The 20,101-nt window shown below is 46.0% G+C and overlaps 9 protein-coding genes across 9 annotated transcripts; 3 read left to right on the top strand and 6 right to left on the bottom strand.

The window, feature by feature from the left end:
• Nucleotides 1-1,139: 1,139 nt before the first annotated feature.
• LAJ45_04525 (uncharacterized protein) lies at nt 1,140-2,158 on the bottom strand (the record flags this gene model as incomplete). Its single annotated transcript, XM_046114105.1, has 3 exons — nt 1,140-1,931; nt 1,986-2,025; nt 2,151-2,158. 3 exons carry the CDS (start codon nt 2,156-2,158, stop codon nt 1,140-1,142), a joined length of 840 nt encoding a protein of 279 aa, XP_045972627.1.
• Nucleotides 2,159-4,349: 2,191 nt separating this feature from the next.
• LAJ45_04524 (uncharacterized protein) lies at nt 4,350-5,336 on the bottom strand (the record flags this gene model as incomplete). Its single annotated transcript, XM_046114104.1, has 2 exons — nt 4,350-4,395; nt 4,468-5,336. The coding sequence occupies 2 exons, from the start codon at nt 5,334-5,336 to the stop codon at nt 4,350-4,352; spliced, it is 915 nt and encodes a 304-aa protein (XP_045972626.1).
• Nucleotides 5,337-7,380: 2,044 nt separating this feature from the next.
• LAJ45_04523 (uncharacterized protein) lies at nt 7,381-7,973 on the bottom strand (the record flags this gene model as incomplete). Its single annotated transcript, XM_046114103.1, has 2 exons — nt 7,381-7,504; nt 7,561-7,973. The coding sequence occupies 2 exons, from the start codon at nt 7,971-7,973 to the stop codon at nt 7,381-7,383; spliced, it is 537 nt and encodes a 178-aa protein (XP_045972625.1).
• Nucleotides 7,974-9,107: 1,134 nt separating this feature from the next.
• LAJ45_04522 (uncharacterized protein) lies at nt 9,108-9,812 on the top strand (the record flags this gene model as incomplete). Its single annotated transcript, XM_046114102.1, has 2 exons — nt 9,108-9,653; nt 9,717-9,812. The coding sequence occupies 2 exons, from the start codon at nt 9,108-9,110 to the stop codon at nt 9,810-9,812; spliced, it is 642 nt and encodes a 213-aa protein (XP_045972624.1).
• Nucleotides 9,813-10,101: 289 nt separating this feature from the next.
• LAJ45_04521 (uncharacterized protein) lies at nt 10,102-11,025 on the bottom strand (the record flags this gene model as incomplete). The annotated part of the gene is made up of 6 exons (XM_046114101.1): nt 10,139-10,150; nt 10,222-10,299; nt 10,379-10,553; nt 10,610-10,770; nt 10,848-10,889; nt 10,972-11,025. The coding sequence occupies 6 exons, from the start codon at nt 11,023-11,025 to the stop codon at nt 10,139-10,141; spliced, it is 522 nt and encodes a 173-aa protein (XP_045972623.1).
• Nucleotides 11,026-11,624: 599 nt separating this feature from the next.
• LAJ45_04520 (uncharacterized protein) lies at nt 11,625-14,681 on the bottom strand (the record flags this gene model as incomplete). Its single annotated transcript, XM_046114100.1, has 10 exons — nt 11,625-11,655; nt 11,730-11,758; nt 11,944-12,368; nt 12,425-13,157; nt 13,225-13,456; nt 13,538-13,830; nt 13,886-13,945; nt 14,002-14,044; nt 14,253-14,344; nt 14,589-14,681. The coding sequence occupies 10 exons, from the start codon at nt 14,679-14,681 to the stop codon at nt 11,625-11,627; spliced, it is 2,031 nt and encodes a 676-aa protein (XP_045972622.1).
• A 654-nt stretch (nt 14,682-15,335) lies between these two features.
• On the top strand, nt 15,336-16,011 carry LAJ45_04519 (uncharacterized protein; the record flags this gene model as incomplete). The annotated part of the gene is made up of 4 exons (XM_046114099.1): nt 15,336-15,341; nt 15,403-15,420; nt 15,492-15,768; nt 15,998-16,011. 4 exons carry the CDS (start codon nt 15,336-15,338, stop codon nt 16,009-16,011), a joined length of 315 nt encoding a protein of 104 aa, XP_045972621.1.
• Nucleotides 16,012-16,061: 50 nt separating this feature from the next.
• On the top strand, nt 16,062-16,621 carry LAJ45_04518 (uncharacterized protein; the record flags this gene model as incomplete). The annotated part of the gene is made up of 4 exons (XM_046114098.1): nt 16,062-16,165; nt 16,217-16,243; nt 16,309-16,506; nt 16,588-16,621. 4 exons carry the CDS (start codon nt 16,062-16,064, stop codon nt 16,619-16,621), a joined length of 363 nt encoding a protein of 120 aa, XP_045972620.1.
• Nucleotides 16,622-18,020: 1,399 nt separating this feature from the next.
• LAJ45_04517 (uncharacterized protein) lies at nt 18,021-18,726 on the bottom strand (the record flags this gene model as incomplete). The annotated part of the gene is made up of 3 exons (XM_046114097.1): nt 18,021-18,109; nt 18,174-18,593; nt 18,645-18,726. The coding sequence occupies 3 exons, from the start codon at nt 18,724-18,726 to the stop codon at nt 18,021-18,023; spliced, it is 591 nt and encodes a 196-aa protein (XP_045972619.1).
• Between the last annotated feature and the right edge of the window lie 1,375 nt (nt 18,727-20,101).

Here is a 20,101-nt window from a genome sequence, read left to right as displayed (position 1 = left end):
GATTCAGCAAATGTGTGGGGAGTGAGGGGAAAGAGAAAGTTTGTTTCAGCCAGCTAGCTAGCTCCATATATCAACATGGTCGTTAATTAAAAAGTTTATATTATATGTTCCTCCCGTCTGAGGTGGCTCTCAGGCAACTATCCGCGGTTGGCCCTCCCTCTTGCTAGATCGCCGTTTAATGTACCACGGGTTGCATGTGTACTATAGACCCAGACTGCTGAAGTAGCGGGTGAGCGAATGGTTGGCTGGCCAGCTAAGCCGGTGATTCAATGGGCTTAATTAGTGGCACGATATATGGTATACAACGGACACTACTGGACTGGACTGGACTGGACTGATCAATTAAGTCGTCAGCCAGCGAACGAGTATAAAGCGTCCCGTATATGTACTATAACTACCCTGTGCCATGCCCACGAGGGTCGATCGAGAATACATGCGGCCAGAGAGAGACATCGATCTACTTAGCTGCTGCCGCCATAGAATTGATGCACATGTACATGTGGTGGAATCCAACGTTTCGTTCCGTTTCAATGCCAGCGTATCAACCCCCCCCCCCCCCCTTTTCATCCTTTCATTCCTGTTTTTCTTTTTGCGGCCGCACCGGCGAGATCTCGAGAATGTGCCGGCCCGCAAGCAGGAAAGCAGGAAAGCAGAAAAGCAGGAAAGCAGACAGGTAGGCAAGCAAGCAAGTCATGTCACTCGATGCATGCAGGGTCATGAACTGTCATTCGGGCGGGTTGCCGTCCACCAACTAGCCAACCAACTGGCGTTATAACGTCATTTCTGCTGTGGGCGGTGGGTATGGTATGGTATAGTTGTAGTTATATACAGCTTGCTGTGGCGAGACTTGTGCGGGAGAGTGGGGTAACGTGGTGCAGCGTCAATGATACACTTAGCAGGATATCTTATTAGGGGGGAGAGGGTGGGTTGATATAATCTCGTCTTTGCAGGGAGGAGATGAAAAGGGAGGAGTGGGTTGTGGGATGTACGGGAGTAGGGAAGAGAGAAGAGAGGAGAAGGAGGAGGAAGAAGAAAAAAGAGAAGAAGCGGTGAAACCAAAAAAAAAAACCCATATCAACAATTGCTACCTGCCATTCACTATTTACATAAAACGGACCTACCAAGCCACCACAACAAACCTACCACCACCCCTTCTTCTCCTTCGCCGGCGTCTCCACCACCGCCACCACCGTCTCTGGCCCTGCCTCTCCCTTCTCCACCGCCGCCTTCTCCCTCTCCGCCCCTTCCACCAACGCCGCCGCCTCCTCCTCCGCCCTCCTGATCTGCTCCTCCACCCAATCCCCCTTACTCTCCTGCACCACTGGTGCCACTGGCTCCCTACCACTCTTCTTCACCCCCCACCCTCCAAATCCTCCCTCATTACCGGTCTTCTCCAGCCCATGCGCCTTCCTGTACTCGCCCCTCAACTCGACATCTTCCACCTTCCTCCTTCGCATCTCCGCCACGCGCCGGCTTTGGTCCTCCGTATGCTCGCGCACGGCCACCAGAAACAGCTGTGTGCTCTCGTAGGGGTGCAGCCACTCCCAGCGCACATTGGCCGCAAACGGCGACGTCGCCAGGAAGTTGCGGATGGACACGGTGGCCGCGAGCGTGATGAGGATGCCCATGGAGACGTAGAAGTGTAGCACGCGTGATGTGAGGATGGTGTGCGCGAACGTGTTGGGCGGCGGCATTGTGTTTGGGTAGCGGCGGGTGGGGTCGCGGGGGGGTTGTGGGGGCCCGGGGTAGTTTAGGGGGTCGCGAGAGCGCGGGGCGGAGGGGTGCGAGGGGGGTGTGTATTTGCTTGGTTTGGCTAGGACTTTGGGGGGCGTGGAGGCGTGGCGGCGGAGGGGGAGGGTGGTGGTGGGGAGGGAGGGGACCCGCAGGAGGGGCCGGCGGAGGAGGTGGAGGGCGGCGGACATGGTAGTGGTCTGCAGATTGTCAGTTGGGTTTGAGGGTATAGAGAGAGGTGTGTATCGCTTTACCTTTCTATCGTATCTGTGCTGCTGGGTCCTCTGTGATGCCCTGTGAATGATCGCAATCGCAATTGCTTCTGCAGCCGGTGGGGTGAGGATATGCGGTGGGATTTATCATTTATCTACCGCTGCCAAGAAACCAAAGAGCCCCAACCTTCAAGGGCTGTGAGCTACGCCGGCATGACGGGGAATTCGCCTGGTTCTGGGGTGTAACCACAGCTGGCACCCTTCAAATCGCTTTAGATCAGTATTTTCCGGGTTCTGGAATATCCAGCGGACTTGATCAATTAATGTATGGCGGTGTCATCCGCCCAAGAAATAAACCCTAGCCCTATTGATGTGTCTTGGATCATATGCTGTCACTCGCATGCAAGTTAACTAAGTCGGGGTCTAGCAAGCCCCCGCGGCCGAAGGCAAAGATTATGGTTACTCTAGATTTTAGAGTAAAGCTCTAGATATGAGCTAGGCATGTGTAGGAGTAGGTCGTACGAGCACAGCACAGCACTGCCGAGCTGGCCGTACATGTAGCCAAACCAACCACTCCTCGGCGCCGATCCTACCACCGCTCTGCAGCTGCTGTATATAGAGTTGTGAGTATAATTATATAAATGCAAATCAAGCCTAATGCCTAGTCTACCGCGCTGGCTTAAAACCGGTTTGTAGATATCTTCGGGAGTTCTTCGGGGCCTGTGTTTATATGAACGGTGGTTTAGTGTTGAAGAGCTGGCTAAAACACATCGGGATGTGGAAAATTCTTGATACACTATGCTAATGTAGTGTTGAAAACACCATCTCGGCCAAATGAGGTGGACGTCTACGATAACCATCACAAACGTTAGCGGCTATTCCCCTTCGAATCCCGACCCCTCATAATAACCCTGCTGTAGCTATAATGAATTATCAATCAATCAATCAACCCCGTCGCTGTAGCTGTATCGGGTGTGCCATATCAGGAATTCAGAATTCATCCAACACCAGGGCGGCGTGATTATGGGCGGCGCCTAGCTAAGGATAGCCATGATAGCTGTAATGCCAGAGATATGTAACATCATCAGTATTCCGATATCCAGCATAAGTAAAGAGCGAGCGATATATATAGACACCCCGCACAATAGGCGCTCTCGATCTCGGAGGGCTTAGGATAATACATCCTCCTGGGGTACGCAGGCCCGGAACCGGCTCCTGTGATCAATGATCTAGTTGTATTTTCAATAGCAGATACCGCCCTGACTAGATTGTCTAGCGCTGATGCATGTAATATGACATAGCCGATCTCCGGTACAACTGAGCCTGAGGTGAATGTGAGAGATCGTTGTAAGATTTCTAGGGAAGCGGATACATACAGTACGACTCCTCTGAAACACCCCAGTCCTCTGCCAAAATTGTGTCGATTTCGAAGTTGTGACTGACTGATTGTTGGTTATGGGCTTGTAACGTTGTTGGCCGGTCATCGCTGGTGGAAACGTACCTGGGTCAGCAAAATCACGAACTATCACTCGCATAGGTTACAGCCCCCTATGTGTATGGTCGTTTGGTTTGGTGTGGCTCGGATTAGGTTCTCATGGGGGTGTGCTCTACTGCAACTATGTTCGTCTAGATGTAGGTTCCCAGGTTGCAATTAGTGACTCGTATCGTTGGTTTTGATAGGATATATCCCAGGAGGCCCAGCCCGGAAGATGAGCGCTAGAATACATATTATAGGAGTTTCTTGAATTGTTTATATTTGAGATGATCATGATTGGAGGAGGTTTATGAGTAGAATCTCTCCTTTTCATACTACATAGCTTAGTATGTACAATACGTGTGCTCACCTAGTTGTGACCACCTATCTACATAAGCTAGCATCTCTCTACTACCTCGATCTTTATATATGTATAAGTATATAGCCACTCCTCTTATACGTAAATGCTAACGGGCATTACCCTTCGTTGGCTTGGCGCACAGGTAATCACTCGATCCAATGAGACTGAACTAATGTTCTCGCTCTCAGTGTCTCTCTCTGTCAACGTATTGCGTCCGATTGTTAGCTATAGTCTTATATTATCAATCATCCCCTTCCCGGAGAGAACATAGACTCGCATCATGTAGGATTCAGAAAGGATAAGAGTTCATCATGTCCCAGACGAGGTATATTACAATCCAGAATAACGAGCGTTGTTCTTCTGGGTAAATCTATCATAAGATTACATCGGCCCGCAAACTCGTCTTAAAAGCCATCTAGTACACTTGGATTCTGGGCTTTTACACGCGTTCTTGAGCTTAGTACCTAGATCTAAAAACGTACATGTAGTACCACACGATCTTCCAAAATCGATCGCAGTTTTTATTTGTCCAAATGCCTCCCCGTTTATCCTCCCTCGCTATTTAAGAATTCTATATAGCTTTGAGCATATATTTTATTGATAGTATGTATTCATCTCTGAATCCACACCCGCTCCATGTCAGCATATCCTGGTTTGGTCAAATAGGCGTATATACGGGGGTTACCTACATGTATTGAGAATCGAGTATAGGAACAATGTCTTCTTCTTGCTGTATGGGTCCATCCCCCGTCAAATCCTTCATCTTTGCTTCCAATATTGCCGCTATTGGCTCATGCCCCTCGGAAATTGCTATTTCTAGTGCTGTTTTCCCGAACATGATATGATTGTCTCTTTTTGTGATATTACTGAATAAAAGACGTGTACTGGTACTCCTTACTGATATGTCAGCACCTCTCTCCAACATCAACCTCACAATGTCTTCCCAACCACTAAATACAGCCCAATGAAGTGCTGTGCTACCCTCCCTGTTTTGGGACGACAGGTCATAACCTTTTTCGATTAATATTCTTGCAATCCCGCGGTAACCAAATTCTATGGCATCAATCAAGAGGGAATCGGGCCGAAGTGGAAGATCGGCGAAGTTGATACGTTGAATCAGTAACTCGACAACCTTTTCATGGCCAGTCAAAATTGCCGATTCGAACGGGGACCAGCATGAATCAGATCCCTCAGTCGGGTCGACGCCACGTTCAATCAGTAGTTGCATTAACGCGCAATGTCCGTTGCTAGCAGCGAGACCGGTTACTGTTGTTCCATAGAAGTCTTGGTCAAAGATGTCTGCTCCATGATCAATCAAGATACGTGCAATTTCATCATTTCCTCGAAGTACCGCAACCATCAATGGTGAACGCCCATTATCATCCCGGGCCGTGATAGAAACCTCCTTTTTATTTAATAAAAATTTGGCCATTTCCTTACTTTGTGCCATTGCGACATAGTGCAATACCGTGTTGCCGTCACCGTCACAAATTGAAATATTGTGACCATTATCTAATAACATTTGGAATGCAAGGCAGTGTCCGAGTTTAGCTGCCATTTGCAATGGGGATACTTCTTCGTGAAGAGCATAATACAAGTAGGATAAACTGCGACCCTGCTTTTCAAGATGATAAACGAGCGCATCTGCCGTCAAATTCTCATCACAAGAGCGTAGGTGGGAATATAAGTATCTGGACGCATATCCAAGGAAAGGATATATTAGTCGAAGCTTATAGGGAGAGACGGAGTCTCCATTGCAATTGTTGGCAAAGACATCAAAGGACAAGTAGGTGATACAAGTCAGCGCGGTTGTTAGATCTGAGTCTTCGGGAATAATGTGATTATTCACAAGATATTCCTGGACTGTATAGTGAACAAAACGAACATTATCGCTTTCATCTACTGTTACTAGCCCCCCACAGATATCAAGTATGATGTCCTTATCTGGTAAGTTGAGCTCGTCAAGCTCATATGTTTCTGGTTCCACAGATATCGCCGTTTGCAATTCATTAAGCCGCAATATCCGTCGAGCTTTGATAATCCAAGAAAGTATCGACAATGCTAATTCCATATTGCTCTGTTGCTGTTCACGAATGGAATTCACTATCCGTTCGTAGGTAGGGTCAAGTGGGTTCTTCTTTGGGGCCATTTTGAGAGATGCAAGTGCCTTTAACACTTGTTTCGCGGAGACCTGCTGGCAGATGAATTCAACGTGAAAACGGACAAGCAGAAACCTATGTTGTACAATTAAGGCCCATCGTGGATATCTGGGATATAATCTACTTACATTCCATTTGCAAAACCAACTATATCATCGATAATCCTATCTTGTAACCCCGCTTGTCGAACAAGGCGCCTTGCTCGTGTATTTCCTTCGATCTTCTGATTAATAAAGAGCCTGATGTCCTGGTCTCTTGCGGAAATGATTATTTTTTTGACGTTACGAAAAGACTCCTGGATATCTTCAGGATGCGGACGACTAGTTAGGAATATATTGAACCCGTCCTGCCCAAGACGATGAAACAATGGAAGAAGAATATTTCTTTGCTCTTGAGCACATTCGTCCAATGCATCAACGATAATAAAGACCTGGGCAAAGTTTTTTGAAACTTCACGAAGAAGGGCGTTTAACTGATCTAAACTCGGCCTTTTTGCCTCTTTGACCAATTCTTTGTAAAGCTTGTCGACCTCCGAGGGAAGCTTTGGCAGTTTACAGGTTAATTGTTTTACAAGGCTGGCGAGAAACTGAGTGGGCCCTTGGCACTGTTCTTTGAAGTTGAAGTAGAAATATGCGACCCCAAACATTTCTGTTGGAGCCCGGACCTCTAAATGGTCAATTACCACAGAGCTTTTTTTATTTATTTATTTGTCAGTTGCGAATGGAGAAAGGTGTACTAGGATTGATTTACCTTAAAAATGTTTTCCCTGCTCCGGCTATTGAAATATGGCGACTGTCAGCATCGTGTAAACTAAAGTGTAGATGAGTATCTAGCTTGTTCAATGGAAGCATTGCAATACAATCCACGAAACATAGGGGCTTTAACTTTATGGCCAGCTTGCCTCGTGGTATCGCCCAATCTCTCTTCCCGAGGCATCTAGAGACCAATAAGTGGCGATAATTCATAATACACCAATATCCAAGTCTAGTCCATTGATCATGAATCACTAAACTTGGTTACCAATCTATCAATTTGAATAGAGGTACCTACACTTAGTGGTCTCGAGAATTAACCTCTCTAATTTAACACTATACATATCTGATATCATAAAAAATGATATCCTGAATATGGCAGTACTTGTAGCATTGCGTCCATTGAAGAAAGCTCCATCATCTTTTATGAAAGGCATGGGGTTCTAGACATACGAATACCATATCCACAAAGTAAGTTGAAATCTGGTTGCTTTTTTGCCCATTCTTGGAAACTCGGTTCTTCCAAAAGCCATGTACCAGTCCCTTTTTGCCTTTCGTTGCAAATCTCGAGGTGTGTCCTATCAAAATCTTCTGAGTAGAGCCATGCCAAGACATCCCTTCGATCTTCGTCTATTATTTTTCGAACGGTTAGCCAGAAATTCTCCTTACTATGTACATATAGGTAGATATCTCAACCAGCTTGAATTGTGTCGTGTTTATCAGCCCAAGAGTTCAAAGTTTCTGATATTTTTCGAATCCTCTGGACGGCGAGATCAGTCTTTTGGACATGTTGATGTATTTCTTGTGTCAAAGACCTAGGTCTCAAGTTAGAATTATTGACAAAGGGTATAATTTTGGGGTTTTGAATCACATATTGTCAGTCTCTAAAGCGAGCATGAGTACACCTTTTTGCCTTTCGATTCTTGCGATGTGTTGCATTGTTTCTGCCTCTTTCAATGGCCATTTTATGCTATTAAGAACCCCTTTAAACCCGTTCTTGGGCTCCATCTTTGCAAGAAGAACCTTCAATTCGGATTCGCATTTTTGGAGGGGGCCATCGCTGTTATTTATTGCTTGTAGTATAGAGGACTGCGGGTTTGCGTCCACGTATTTTTGAAGGGCAAAGAGAACCAGGTTCAGTATGCTTAGCTCCCTAGAAAGTTCATGAAGATCGTTTGCGGCTCGTTTCACACCGCTAATATACGTGTATCCTATTGCTGTCACCTGTCCCGTGAGTTGTATAAGACCAACCAAGCTTGCTGCGAGACCTATTGCTTCGGCCATTGTAGTTATTCGTAAAAGATTTTGGTGAACACTTGGAATTGAACGTTGATGATGAATTTATACGTCCCCGCAGTACATACACAGCCTCATAGCCCCGCAACTTTGTATGTACTGCGGGGGCGTATTGTGCTATTGGTTACACATTTGGCACATTTACCACACATACATATATCTTGGCCTCCTATTCGACAGATTCGAGCCTAGTGCTACAAATATCAAATATTCCTATCGAAGCCCTGTCTTATCGTTCTAATATTCAGCTACCGACTAAAACCACTCTATGGTACAGTACATACATACTCTATGTTGCCCCCGGGTGTTGATGAGTAGGGGAAGTTTAAACCAATAGGAAAATGTTCGGTTAGTCTATTCCCTTAATGGAAGCCATCCCGTGGATATTTTTTGAAGGTTTGTAGGCGTTCAAATGTGGTCTGTAGATCCCCCCAGGGAGTGTCTACAGAGTTTTTGTGAGCCGTTTCTATGCAAGATCTGCAATTTATCCTCAAGGCTTCAGGTTTAACATCTTCAGAATATCCACAGGATGACTTCCAATCTGTCAATATATATATATATATATATGCGGTGCTGTATATAGGTACATACCAGCTTACATATGCTACAGTCCAATCTCCCTATAAGGGTACCTCTTATAAGGGTAATCGACTTATAAGGGTATGGGTTCTCGGGCTATAATCGCCTTCGTAGGCACAAATTCACCCTGTGTATAAGGGTACACGGCCTATAAGGGTGCGACTTCGCGCCACTTTTGTACCCTTATAGGGAGATTCGACTGTATATACATATCTCAACGACAACTTCAACTTTAACTTAGTAGCACGAGTGACATTTTAAGATCATGTCTAATATTTGGAAACCAGTTAGAGACCAATAAGAAATTACTCGTTTGGACGTTGATAGTACTCTACTGGCCCTGGATGCAGATATGTCGGTCGGTACCTTGCAAGAGAGCTGAACTGGTGCATATCCTTTGCTGGTTCAGGGCTTAGGGCTTAATGAACATGTTAAATACGTCACTTAACATGGTGCAGCTATCCGACAACCAAGTCAGCAACAATCAGCTGGTTAAATCCCTCAAACAAAGTCTACTAACTCATCGCCAACTTTTTGCCCAACATGAAGCTCTCCCTGGCTCTACTTCCAGTTATATACTCGCTCGCTTCTGCACAGCTTCTCTACCCGCTTGACTCCAACGAAGGCGGCCCACAAAAAAAAATGCCTTCACTCAACACCGACCAGACTCCTCTCCAGTCCCATGAAATTCTGTATAGCAGCGACAAACCCACGGGCTCTCTGCTTCTCTCTGATAAGCTCTCCCAAGATAGGAGCATAGATATTTTTGCGGAGTTGACCAGAAAATTTGAGTCTATCTCAACTCGACTTTCTAATACTGATGAAAACACGACTGTATTGGCGCCGTCTAATGTTGCCGTTTCGAAACTACCAAGGAAACCGTGGGAGGATCCAAATGATGAAGGGGCGGGTGGGAATGTTCTCAGCAACATATATAAGGGACTTGTGGGAGAGGATCGTGCTAGCAGAAATGAGAGGAATTTTGTCGAGGCGCACTTAATCGGCGTTTCGCCATGGCTAAAGGGGGAGAAGATAAAGACCTTTCAGGGGAAGGAGATCTGGTGGGACATGGATGGGAAGGACAGGATTGTATGTTCCGATATCTTCACCGTGTCTGGGTATTATGCTTATTCTAATATTTTTGCGACATAGATTTATCCCGACGGAATCAAGCTTGCCGCACACCGCGATATTAAAACCGTCCCCAACGGAGAGATCTGGATTCTTGACGGTGTCATCAACTACTGAGACAGCGGCAACTATCTTTCCTTCCGCTTGCTATCGGTCAAACTCACGCAAGGATCTTTTAGTTCGCGAATTTCGTATGATGTGAATCTCTAGGTTGCTTTGTTTCTTACCACTGTTGCCACTCATAATAGCTGTACTATTACTGCGTTCGTGTTTATTTATTGATGACCAGTTACGAAATTGCTCAATACTGTTTTTACTGCACTGTATTCACTAAGCGTAATCAAGATTATTTTTACTAGCATGCTTGTATCCGGCGATAAGGCTTAATGATACATGAACTATCCGTTTACAAATGAAAGTGCAGTATGATATCATTACTGAATTCATAATAGAGCCTACTCCCGCCACCCAGACGTGAAGTCTATTGAGCATCAGCCCAGTCATACACCAGTCTTTTGTAAAGTACCTTGTCGGTATCATTCTTTGTGAACTTGAGATGGCGGACGTAGTATCTAATATCGTTGATAGTCTCAAATCCCCAGATCTATAATTCCCATCCGAGATAGTCAGTGACGTCCCAAATTCGAAAGAAAAGAAGAAAAGAAGAAAAAAATCGGTCATACCTGCTGCGCAGTCCACTTATTCGCATCATTAACGACATAGCTTTCGACAGCGCAATCCGTCTCAACTTCAGGCAAGAAGTTTTTCTTCAGGAAGTCATCATCCAGCCCTGATGGCTTTACGCGCCTGCTCTTCCCTCTGAGTTTTCCGAAGATGTGGTCCTCATGCTCCCGCTCCCTATCCCGCCCGTAATCAGTCCTGCTATCAGACCGTCAGAAAGAGGGAGAGCATACGTCCAGTCTAGGGTCCTGAGCTCAGTGGTGCCCTGAATACCACCAGTAAGAGTCTGAACGATGTCGATGTGCTCGACACCATCGTCGTCTCGGTAGTGTTTAATATCAAGACACAGATTCGCAAGAGCGATGCCCTTACGAGTCCACCAGCTAATGCCTTGCTGTACCGCGGGACACCATATAGTCAGTATGGCAATTCTACTAATTCACTCGCCAATAACTTAGACGAAAGAAATACCAATGTGAGAACATCATCAGTGTCGTCCGAAAGGGTCTTGTTCTATAACCCCAAATTGGTCAGTTAGTAACTTACTCGTGAGCAGTGCAATTCCACCACAAATTTGATTTCTCATTGAACATACCATCCAGAACTTCCCCGTCAAGTCTTTCATTGTGGTTGTTGCCGGTGCCGCCATTTTGTGTACAATTGCTTGTTCAATTGGATGGGATATAGTTCAGTAGGTAGATGAATGTAGACGAAGTTCCAGGAGCTTGGGAGGTCTTTATATGAGCTACTCGATGCGTTGTATGCAACGATGCGGGGGTGCATACGGGCTGCAGTAGTACCGGTGCTTTGCTCTATTTCTACCAAAAATAATTGCTTTTCACATGCAAACTCTATTGGATTGCTCTGTACCTACTCCATGTAGCCATACATCCCCCACATGTGCTTAAAAGTATCAAGGGGAAAAGTAAGTATCTCGGTAATTGCTCTTCGGGGGGTTGGGCTCCGAGCTCGTGATACGGTGATACGGTGGTACGGTGGTACGGACAAGACATTCTACCTGGGCGGCTTCAATCCTGCAGCCCGCTCGAAGACGAATCTGAATCGATGAAGGAATAGGACCGGGGTAACAGTAACCACAGCGTCATTGGCCCACCACGGCCACGGCAGCAAAAAGTACCATAATCATATGTACGTCCTGCAATAAATAATAAACTACAAAACAAACACCCATGCGCCCAAGCCAGAGGGGCATATAGTAAAAGTAACTACATAATAAGTAACCTAAATTTACCTTGTCCGTCCTAAACTTATCCCCATCCTATCTCTAGCGTATCAGCAGCGAGAGGGAGAAAGAATGCATAACACAAAACAGCATCGCCGATGGAAACTCACACGGTGAAGATAAAATAAAAAATACCCTCCTAATAAACTTACAATTCATCAAAGAAATGAAAGAGGTAACTGATGACCAACAGGTTAGAGAAAAGGGAAGGGCGTTAATAAATAATTAGTACTCAGATAATTCAGAGAACAGGAAATTTAACCAGCGGAGCCTGGAAAGAGAATAAAGACAAAAAGAGAAAAGCTAATTAGGCAGCAAGCTGACAAACAACCGAAATCTCTCTAACTCCCACATGCCCGCTGGGCTCCCACCCCCTCCACTACCATTGACCATCCCACTTCTTGCTGCTGCGATGGCCGCACAATCAATGGTATTGACTGCGCCTGGGTTGAGTCTCACTTCATAGGCAAGCTCCTCCTTCTTTTTGAGCTGCGTGTTCCACACAGGGATCTGCTTGGCAGCGTTGTTGTTCACTCTGTGCTCCACATTAAATTTATGTTGCCGACCCGAAAGGCCAGTAGAGAGCGTGGGCGTGATTACAATAGCTTGACAATCCGCCGGAAGATGTATAAAGAACTGGGAAGTCAACTTATGATTATCGGGGGAGAAGTCTCTCGTATACTTGACCTCCCCAGAGGTCGCTGATACCGATGTAACACGAAGGTTTGTAATCAGCGCACTCAAAGCGTCTATATTGCGGGCAATTAGTTAAGCGGCAAAAACATGTGATAAGTGAATTCCTTACCTTTCCCCTCGGCACGATACTTTGGCTCATCATAGCTCCCCAAACGATGAGTCGGTGGTGCCGGAACCGGAACATTCAACGGTGTTGGGCTCTGTGGTGCCGGTGTGGTACTCAATCTCTGCGGAGGCGGGGGCATTGATCCCGGAGCTGGAGGGCTCATCTGTTGGGACCTTGGTGTCCGTGTCATGGAATTCGCACGAAGTGTAATAGTTTCATTATGTGGAGAACCCGACCGCCCCAACTCCGGTTTCTCGGGAGTCCGGGACCTAGTTATTCTAACTGGTATGGGGGCCAACCCCCCGACTGGTAATGATGTCGCGGCAACGGGGACAGTTGGGGTCGGAGCTGCCACTGGGACTACGGGGGGTGGGAGGACAACAGGGGTGGGCGTAGGAGGGCTGGGTGCTTTCTTAGGCGATACATTTCCATTGCTCGTTTGTTTTGACGGACTGCTTGACGCAGAGTTGCCATTGGTGATAGGCGACACAGATGGCGCCGCCGGGGAGCTTGACGGAGCCCTGACTTTGGGTGTTTGCTGTGCAGCGGCTGTCTTTCCGACATTGAGTCTAATTTTCGGCCCTGATGTCTCTTGTGCATGTGACTTCTGTGGTGATTGGGCGCGGTGACCTCCAACATTTATGCGCAGTTTTATACCGCTGGGAGCGCCGTTTGTTGCGCTTGGAGCGTCTCCAACCTTTGCCTTTCCTTCTGCTAGGCGCTTTACGAAGTATGTCTACGTCCACAATACCATCAGCCCCACCATCTCCCATTTCCGACTATGACTAAAAGCCCCAACTTACATTTAACTTGCGCGCATCCTTAACAATATCGCTTCCCTCGTCGTTGAACTCCTCAGCGTTCTTCTTGATCAATGCGACTGCATTCTCAAAATCGACCCATCTGGTGTACTCGCCCTGTGTAACCTTCTTTTTGATCATATTGAGTGAGATCGGTTGTTTGATGATGCGAAAATATTCGCCATAAAGCTTTTTGCTAGGGAGATTGAGGAAATAGTGGGCCACGGGCTCGCCTCTAAACTTAACAGTTAGTTCCTGTTGGGAGGAATTGGACATTTCCCTCTCCAGTGCAAACCACCAAAGAAGTCAAACTCACGCTTCGTCCACCAAGGCCATCATATCCTCAACAACACCCATCATTGCCTGCTGCAGCGTCTGGGTCCCCCTACCTCTGATCGCTCTACCCGCTGGTGTATTTTCGGCCTCTTTCTTTGCCTCCTTTGACTTTGAGACTTCCACCATATATGCATCAATGACATTTTTAACTCGGATAGAATCGCTGTGAACCTGGCTCTTGGGCTTATTGTATGTGGCGGCATTTTGACACATGAGTAGAAGGTCGGCCTCAACATCTTGCAGTGTAGCGTAATGATTGTTATTGAGCTTGGTCTAGCGAACGTGAGTGGGGCAGAAAGATTGGGAGGGTGTGGATTTATGGACGGACCTGGATTTCATGGAGGGAGATTGGGTTTTTTATTTTTTGGTAATAGTCAGGATAATCCGCCTGCAGTGGGTGTTAGTGGAGGGGAACAAAATCGGGGGCATGAAGAGCTCGTTTACTTGGTTGGGGAGCTTCTCGAAATGTTGACGGATGTGTCGATTCCTGGGAGAAACATTATGGTTAGCATTTCATTCGACGGAAGCTATTTTTGTAGGGTGTAGTATTGGGAGAACAAGATCGGATGAGATGAGTTCGGGTTGAGTTGAGCGTATTAGAGCAACTACAACTGCTACCAGTACTACTAATGCTACAGTTGCTGCAACTACTACTAGTATAGCAGTGTAATAATAGGATATATATCACAACCTACCTCTCCTGATGGTTCATAATCGCATCCAGCAAACCTTGGCCCAAAGCCTGTGCAGACTTTCCCGTACAATCAGACCCATTCTGCTGAACAGTCTTATATCCCGTTAGCTAAAGAAGAGCTACCTATATCGCATCGCAGTGGGGTAGAAGGGGGGGAGGGGGGGAGGCAGGTAGGTAGTCAGATAGATAATAGCTGAGCCTCATGATCAGGGATAGCCAGAAACCACGCGAGAAAGGTTGATTGATAGCTATCCCAAGGTCGCGTTTCCTCTCCTATCCTTTCTTCCTTCCTTTACCTCCCCGGCATCCCCCACCAAACAAGAACACAGAAACTTACAGATTGCTTTCTTCGTTTCCTCGCTCGATCATCAACGTCGGGTGTGGGCGAGGAGGCGGTTGCTTGTATATGAGCAGCTTTGCGCTTATCCATCTCTTCTATCTTTTTTTCTTTTCGCGCGCTGGGCGGAGAGGAGAAAAATAGAGTTGAGGGAGTGCTTTGTTGAAGTCGGGGCGGGCGCTGCTGTTGGGGGAAACGCGACTTCGCGACTGAACTGACTGGCTTAGTGTGAGCTGGGTTAGGTTGACCAAAAGCGATGCGCGCCCAATACTTTTTTTTTTTTTTCGTTTTAAAAAAATCAATATTTTTTTTTTGATAATTGCTCGTTTTTTTTTTAGTGCAGTTAGAAGGACCTTTTCAATAGCAACAAGCGTGATGGGGTGGAAAAACGGCGGCGAGCGATTTCACAGGTAAGGCGGGCGGGGAGGGATTCTTTTTTTTTTTCCTTTGCTTTGAAGTCGGTCGCTGAACGTCAACGAACGGGAGGAAAGCCACACACTCTGGATCTAGGCGAGCTCTCGTTTCGAGAATGGGGGGATTGATGGGAGATTACAAAGGGATTGTATGGAATTGTGGTTGGAGAGGGTCATGTGATGTTGTGAATTGCCTCCAAACCATCCCATATATCTACAAGCCACACATCGCATAAGAACAGAGGTGAGAGGTGAACATTCTCCTCCATGTAGGGGAGTATGCGAGTGAGTAGGTAACAGCAGTCAGACGACGATTAAGGCGTTTCAGGTAACGATGACAGTGGCCCTGCACCCAATCTGTATTATCATCTAGAGCTTTATTGTACTCTAGGGCTATGTAGTTTGTGTATCTTTATGATGTAGGCGCAACTTTAGCCCATTTTGAAAGTAAACAAGAGAGGCGGCGCTGACTTGACGAGTTGACGCTCAGGGACTCTGCTACTTAACTATCGCCTTTGCTCCCTATCGTCCACGATCCCCTTCCTCACAACATCTACGAAATTCTGTTCGCAGAGCCATACTAGTACATACAGTGTTTGTCAGCTGTCGTTGTCGTTCTCAGCACACATCCCATCCCCTTTCGTTAAAACAAAAAAAAACGTTGGTTGCCATCGTCGCAACAACAACAGAACAGAGCCGCGCTCCCAGCCAGCCAGCCCCCATTGAGATTCTCCGACTAACACCAAAACCGAAGAGAACACAAATAGGTAGGCAAATCACGCGTTTGGCCGTCCCTTTCTGAAACCATTCCTCCTGGGCCGCCCTCCTAACCGCCCCCCGCACACGCCGCACGTATTTGCCCCTAACCCTCTCCTTCCCCATTCAAATCACTCCACACCCACCCCACTACTTTATTAACCCACCCGCCCCGCCGCCTTCGCATCCTTTTCTGCGCAAAAGATTAACAATCTCCAACTGTGCGCTGATAACTCTCAGGCACCACCACCTAGCTTCGTCGTCGTAACCCTTCCACCCCAATCACACTTACTACAAGTATACCATGGAGAAAGGCTCTAGTTCCCGCAATCGTCGCCCGCGCATGCTCTCTGAATCCGAGAGAGAGCGCCTTGACGAGTTTATCGATCTGATCCATTACTCCGACCGGTAATCCCCACATACCCCCCTCAAGCTTAACCTAAACTGACACCTTGATAGCTACTCCGACAAGACTTACGAGTACAGGTGCGTACATACGTCGCCATTAGAAGCTCCTCCAATACAAACTGTGAAGCTAACCTATTGAACAGGCATGTCATGCTTCCCAAGCAGATGCTTAAAGCGATCCCGAAGGACTATTTCGACGTCGAGACCGGAACCCTTAAGATCCTCCACGAAGAGGAATGGAGGGGTCTCGGTATCACTCAGAGCTTGGGATGGCAGCACTATGAGATTCATGCGCCTGAGCCGCACATCCTCCTCTTCAAGTTCGTGCCCATTCCCCGATCGTAATTTATTTTGCGTTCGCCCATTTTCTTTTTTTCCTTTTTGGCGATTTCTAGTTTAAGTTGCTGACTTTTATTTTACAGGCGCCCCAAGAATTTCCAGGCGAACGTTCAGTAGCCACTCTTCACGAAACGCAACGGAGGGATGAATCTTTTTTTCCTTATACCACTATAGGCGCTCAAGGATAACGGATAAACGAAGCAAACGGAAACGGGCAACGAAATGAATGATTCTAAGAAGCAGGTTTTTAGTAGATAGGGATAAGAGATTAAAAGAAAATGGGCACATACTCACGATTTTCTTTCTTTCTTTTCTTTTCAACTATACTTTTCAATTAACCCGAAATTCTTCATTTGGCATGCAGAGATTCGATAGCATTTTTCCTCTCTCTTCTTGCTGGCTTTCTCCCTCCCTCTCTCTTTTCTTTTTCTGTGCGTGTTCTACTCTTATAGCTAGCTGTCTAGTATTATTTTCTTCGTTCTTCCTGTATTACTCATCTGTCTATGGCGACTCAGTTTTCTCACTCCTCGTACCCTATCCATCTCCATATATTTGCGCTCCTGTAAATACTAGTAATTCCCAGACACTATCTTCTGTACATGTACCGCCTGTGAATATCAACATATCTTTACATGATGTATCTACATGTACCCAACCTAAATAGCAACGGCACCCTCCACTAGTGCCCGTTCCCGCTCCCGCCTGTTGTACCTGGTTCGTGGGTCGACGCTAGGGGGCTACAGTGACGTCTTTGTGTTTCACAGTAGGGTATGGCGCCCGGCGCCCAGGGGTTGCCGTTGAAAACCCGATCAGTAGAATAACTTCTAGATCAACCGTATGCTTCGCCTGCATGCAATATTACCATGGTCCAAAGGGGGGTATGTACCGCACGGATCAAATCAAGTTCAGGTTGAGGCCGGAAAAGAGTCCCTCTCTTTCTTAGCTTCTTAGCTTCTTAATTCTTCTCCTTTTTCTCTTTCTCCAGCACCGTAATAACAGGTCATTGAAGAGCCATATATATGCTCTCGTTTATGAATACACTCGGAATTCAACAGGTTATGCATATGCATGACATTCCTACAGTCGTCTCACCTCAAATTCTTATTGACTTCTTGAGCTCAAATAGCATGATAGACAGTTAGAAACCCTATGGGTGTGCACAGAATATAACCACTCTGTCCTTTGAAAACGGCGTAAACAGATACTGTACTGGGATTTATCACATTTTACACCCTCAATTCTCTGTAAAGAGATGGTTTCATGGGAGTACTGATGGCAAACTATGTAGGTTTCATAATTTCATGCGCCAAGCCATAGGGCGTATTGCAATATTTCAGACTTTGCTAAATCCAGATTGGTATTTGTAAATATTAAAATATTTATTTATCTATCCTGATTCCTCGTCTTTCTATTCGAAAATTACATCATCCCATGCATACAACTTACGCTTCCTTCTACGCTTGCTTCCGGGTATTATTGTTTCTGTATTTTATTTTGGTCATCTTCTTCCACTCCCTCATATTGTTGCCGCTTTTTCCTTTTTCTTGAAGATACCCGTTACCTTCTTCCAGGCACCCTTAACCCATTTGACTAGCTTTTCCCAAGCTATCTCAGTAATTAGCATCCAACACTGATATAAAAAAAATCAAAGACTTGCCCGATGGTTTACGTCCACAGGTTGGGCATGCTTCGTGTTCAGCTAATATTCCATCATCCTCTGCAACTGGCATACTGTCCACCAAATTGCCAACGGAGCCCAACGGAGCCCATGCGCCTTCCCCGGCGATAGGCTTTGGAAACAGGGAGCCTGGTGGTGTATCCAGCTCCTCTTCCCAAATGCTCCACTCTGGATTTGGGCCTAAAAAGTTTCTCGGGCCCTCCCATACTGGCTCCAAACCCCTGCCGAAGGGCCATGGAGCCGAAGGGATTGCCTTTGGAAAGACTGTGGCTTTGCCTTTGTCAGCTTTGTCTGATCCACCGTCAAGACCATAATCCTCTGAAAGGTCTAGAGGTGTTTCGTCCACGTGGTTAGCCAAACCATTGAGTATGGAAGGCTTTCTGAAAACTGGAGAGAGGTAATCCTCGCCCCCTGGAAGATATCAGTATAGTATTACGTTATTGTAAAGATGGTAATATCTACTCTTTTCAAGACATCGTAAAGGCGCTTGGAGTGTGAAGGTTATCAGGAACCCTAAAAATAACAGCACAATGTTGAATTTCATCTTGGTTGGTGAGATCGAAATGAAACGCCGAGCCGGAATTGAGGGTATAAAGAGGGATATGTATTGTCTGTAGGAATTAGTTGAAGGCAAGCGAGATGGACGGGTTTATATAGCCATTCAGACACCTCGTACCTATGATTTGTTTAGAACAGCCAGTGCAGTCGCCCTACAAGACGAGATAAATCGTCATGGGCTATACTGCATAGCGCTCATTTAGCTCCCTCATCGATAAAGTGAGAGTCCCCACGGTGACGATATTTTGGCAGTGGGCTGATGGTGAATGACATTAAGGAGTTCTCGGAAGAAATATATCCACCCCGCATATACAAATGCGACAGATTTGACTATGCTTTTCCATATAAGGTCCATATATAGTACATGTATAGGTGGTAGGTACCTTAAGGTACGCGTCGTGTATTCCGATCGCTATGACGAGATGAAAATATTTGACGAGAGGGGAGATCATAATGTACTAAAGGACTGCGAGAATCTCTAGCTTTATATGTCATTATCGAGGACAGAATTGCTAAGCCACCTAGGCCCGTTCGGTTGCACCCAAATACATGTATCGATTACACAGTTGTAATATGGTTGAGACAGTCACGTATGCCGTACGACACTTAACTTTGAGGACATATATACTCCGCTCCGCACGAAATACAGACCACGTGTACTTCGGACTTCTCGTGTCTCTAGGCTACATGTATATGTAGTGCCATAAAGAATTAACACCGTCCTAATTTTATAGGAAGGCACATATGCATGGCTAGAACAGGGAGATGTTATTCTAACTGGAGTTTCGAGGTATGGTTATTTGGAGCTGATCGAACACCCCATTAAAGAGGATTGAATAAAAAGCCTACCGCTATATCCGTAGTGATAAATAGTACAGTACAACTGATGACACTGTGTAACAGTTGCGGCGCTTCAATCATTAATGGCCTTTGACGAACCAACTCTTTGTGACTGATATAGGGCTAAACCTCTGTAGATAAAGTTCTTATTCGAAAAATTATATCTACTCTAGTCCTAAATCAACTCAAATATTTTTAAGTATGGTGGTTGGTTGCGATGCGCTCATATATACATGATGTGCGGGGGTAGATGCATATTACTAAGTATTTAATATTTAGTATATTGATCGACCACATACGTCTAACAAAAAAGACCACATACGTCTTGCATGCAATTAATGAATTAAACAAAAAACAAAAAAAGACCACATACGTCGACTACATAGGACATACGCATATTTTTCTCGATATATTTGTTGACGCCACAAATTACGCTATGCTGTAGTAGATTCAAATTACATAGCTAGAGAAAACATCATTGCCGTTTTGACTCAATCCAGCCCGTTTTCGAGCACCAAAAA

Source organism: Morchella importuna (assembly GCF_003444635.1).
Source record: "Morchella importuna strain M04M26 chromosome Unknown Morimp01GS011, whole genome shotgun sequence".
NCBI lineage: Eukaryota > Fungi > Ascomycota > Pezizomycetes > Pezizales > Morchellaceae > Morchella > Morchella importuna.
Note: the sequence above shows the minus strand (reverse complement) of the source record. Positions and strands in the feature narration are given on the sequence as shown.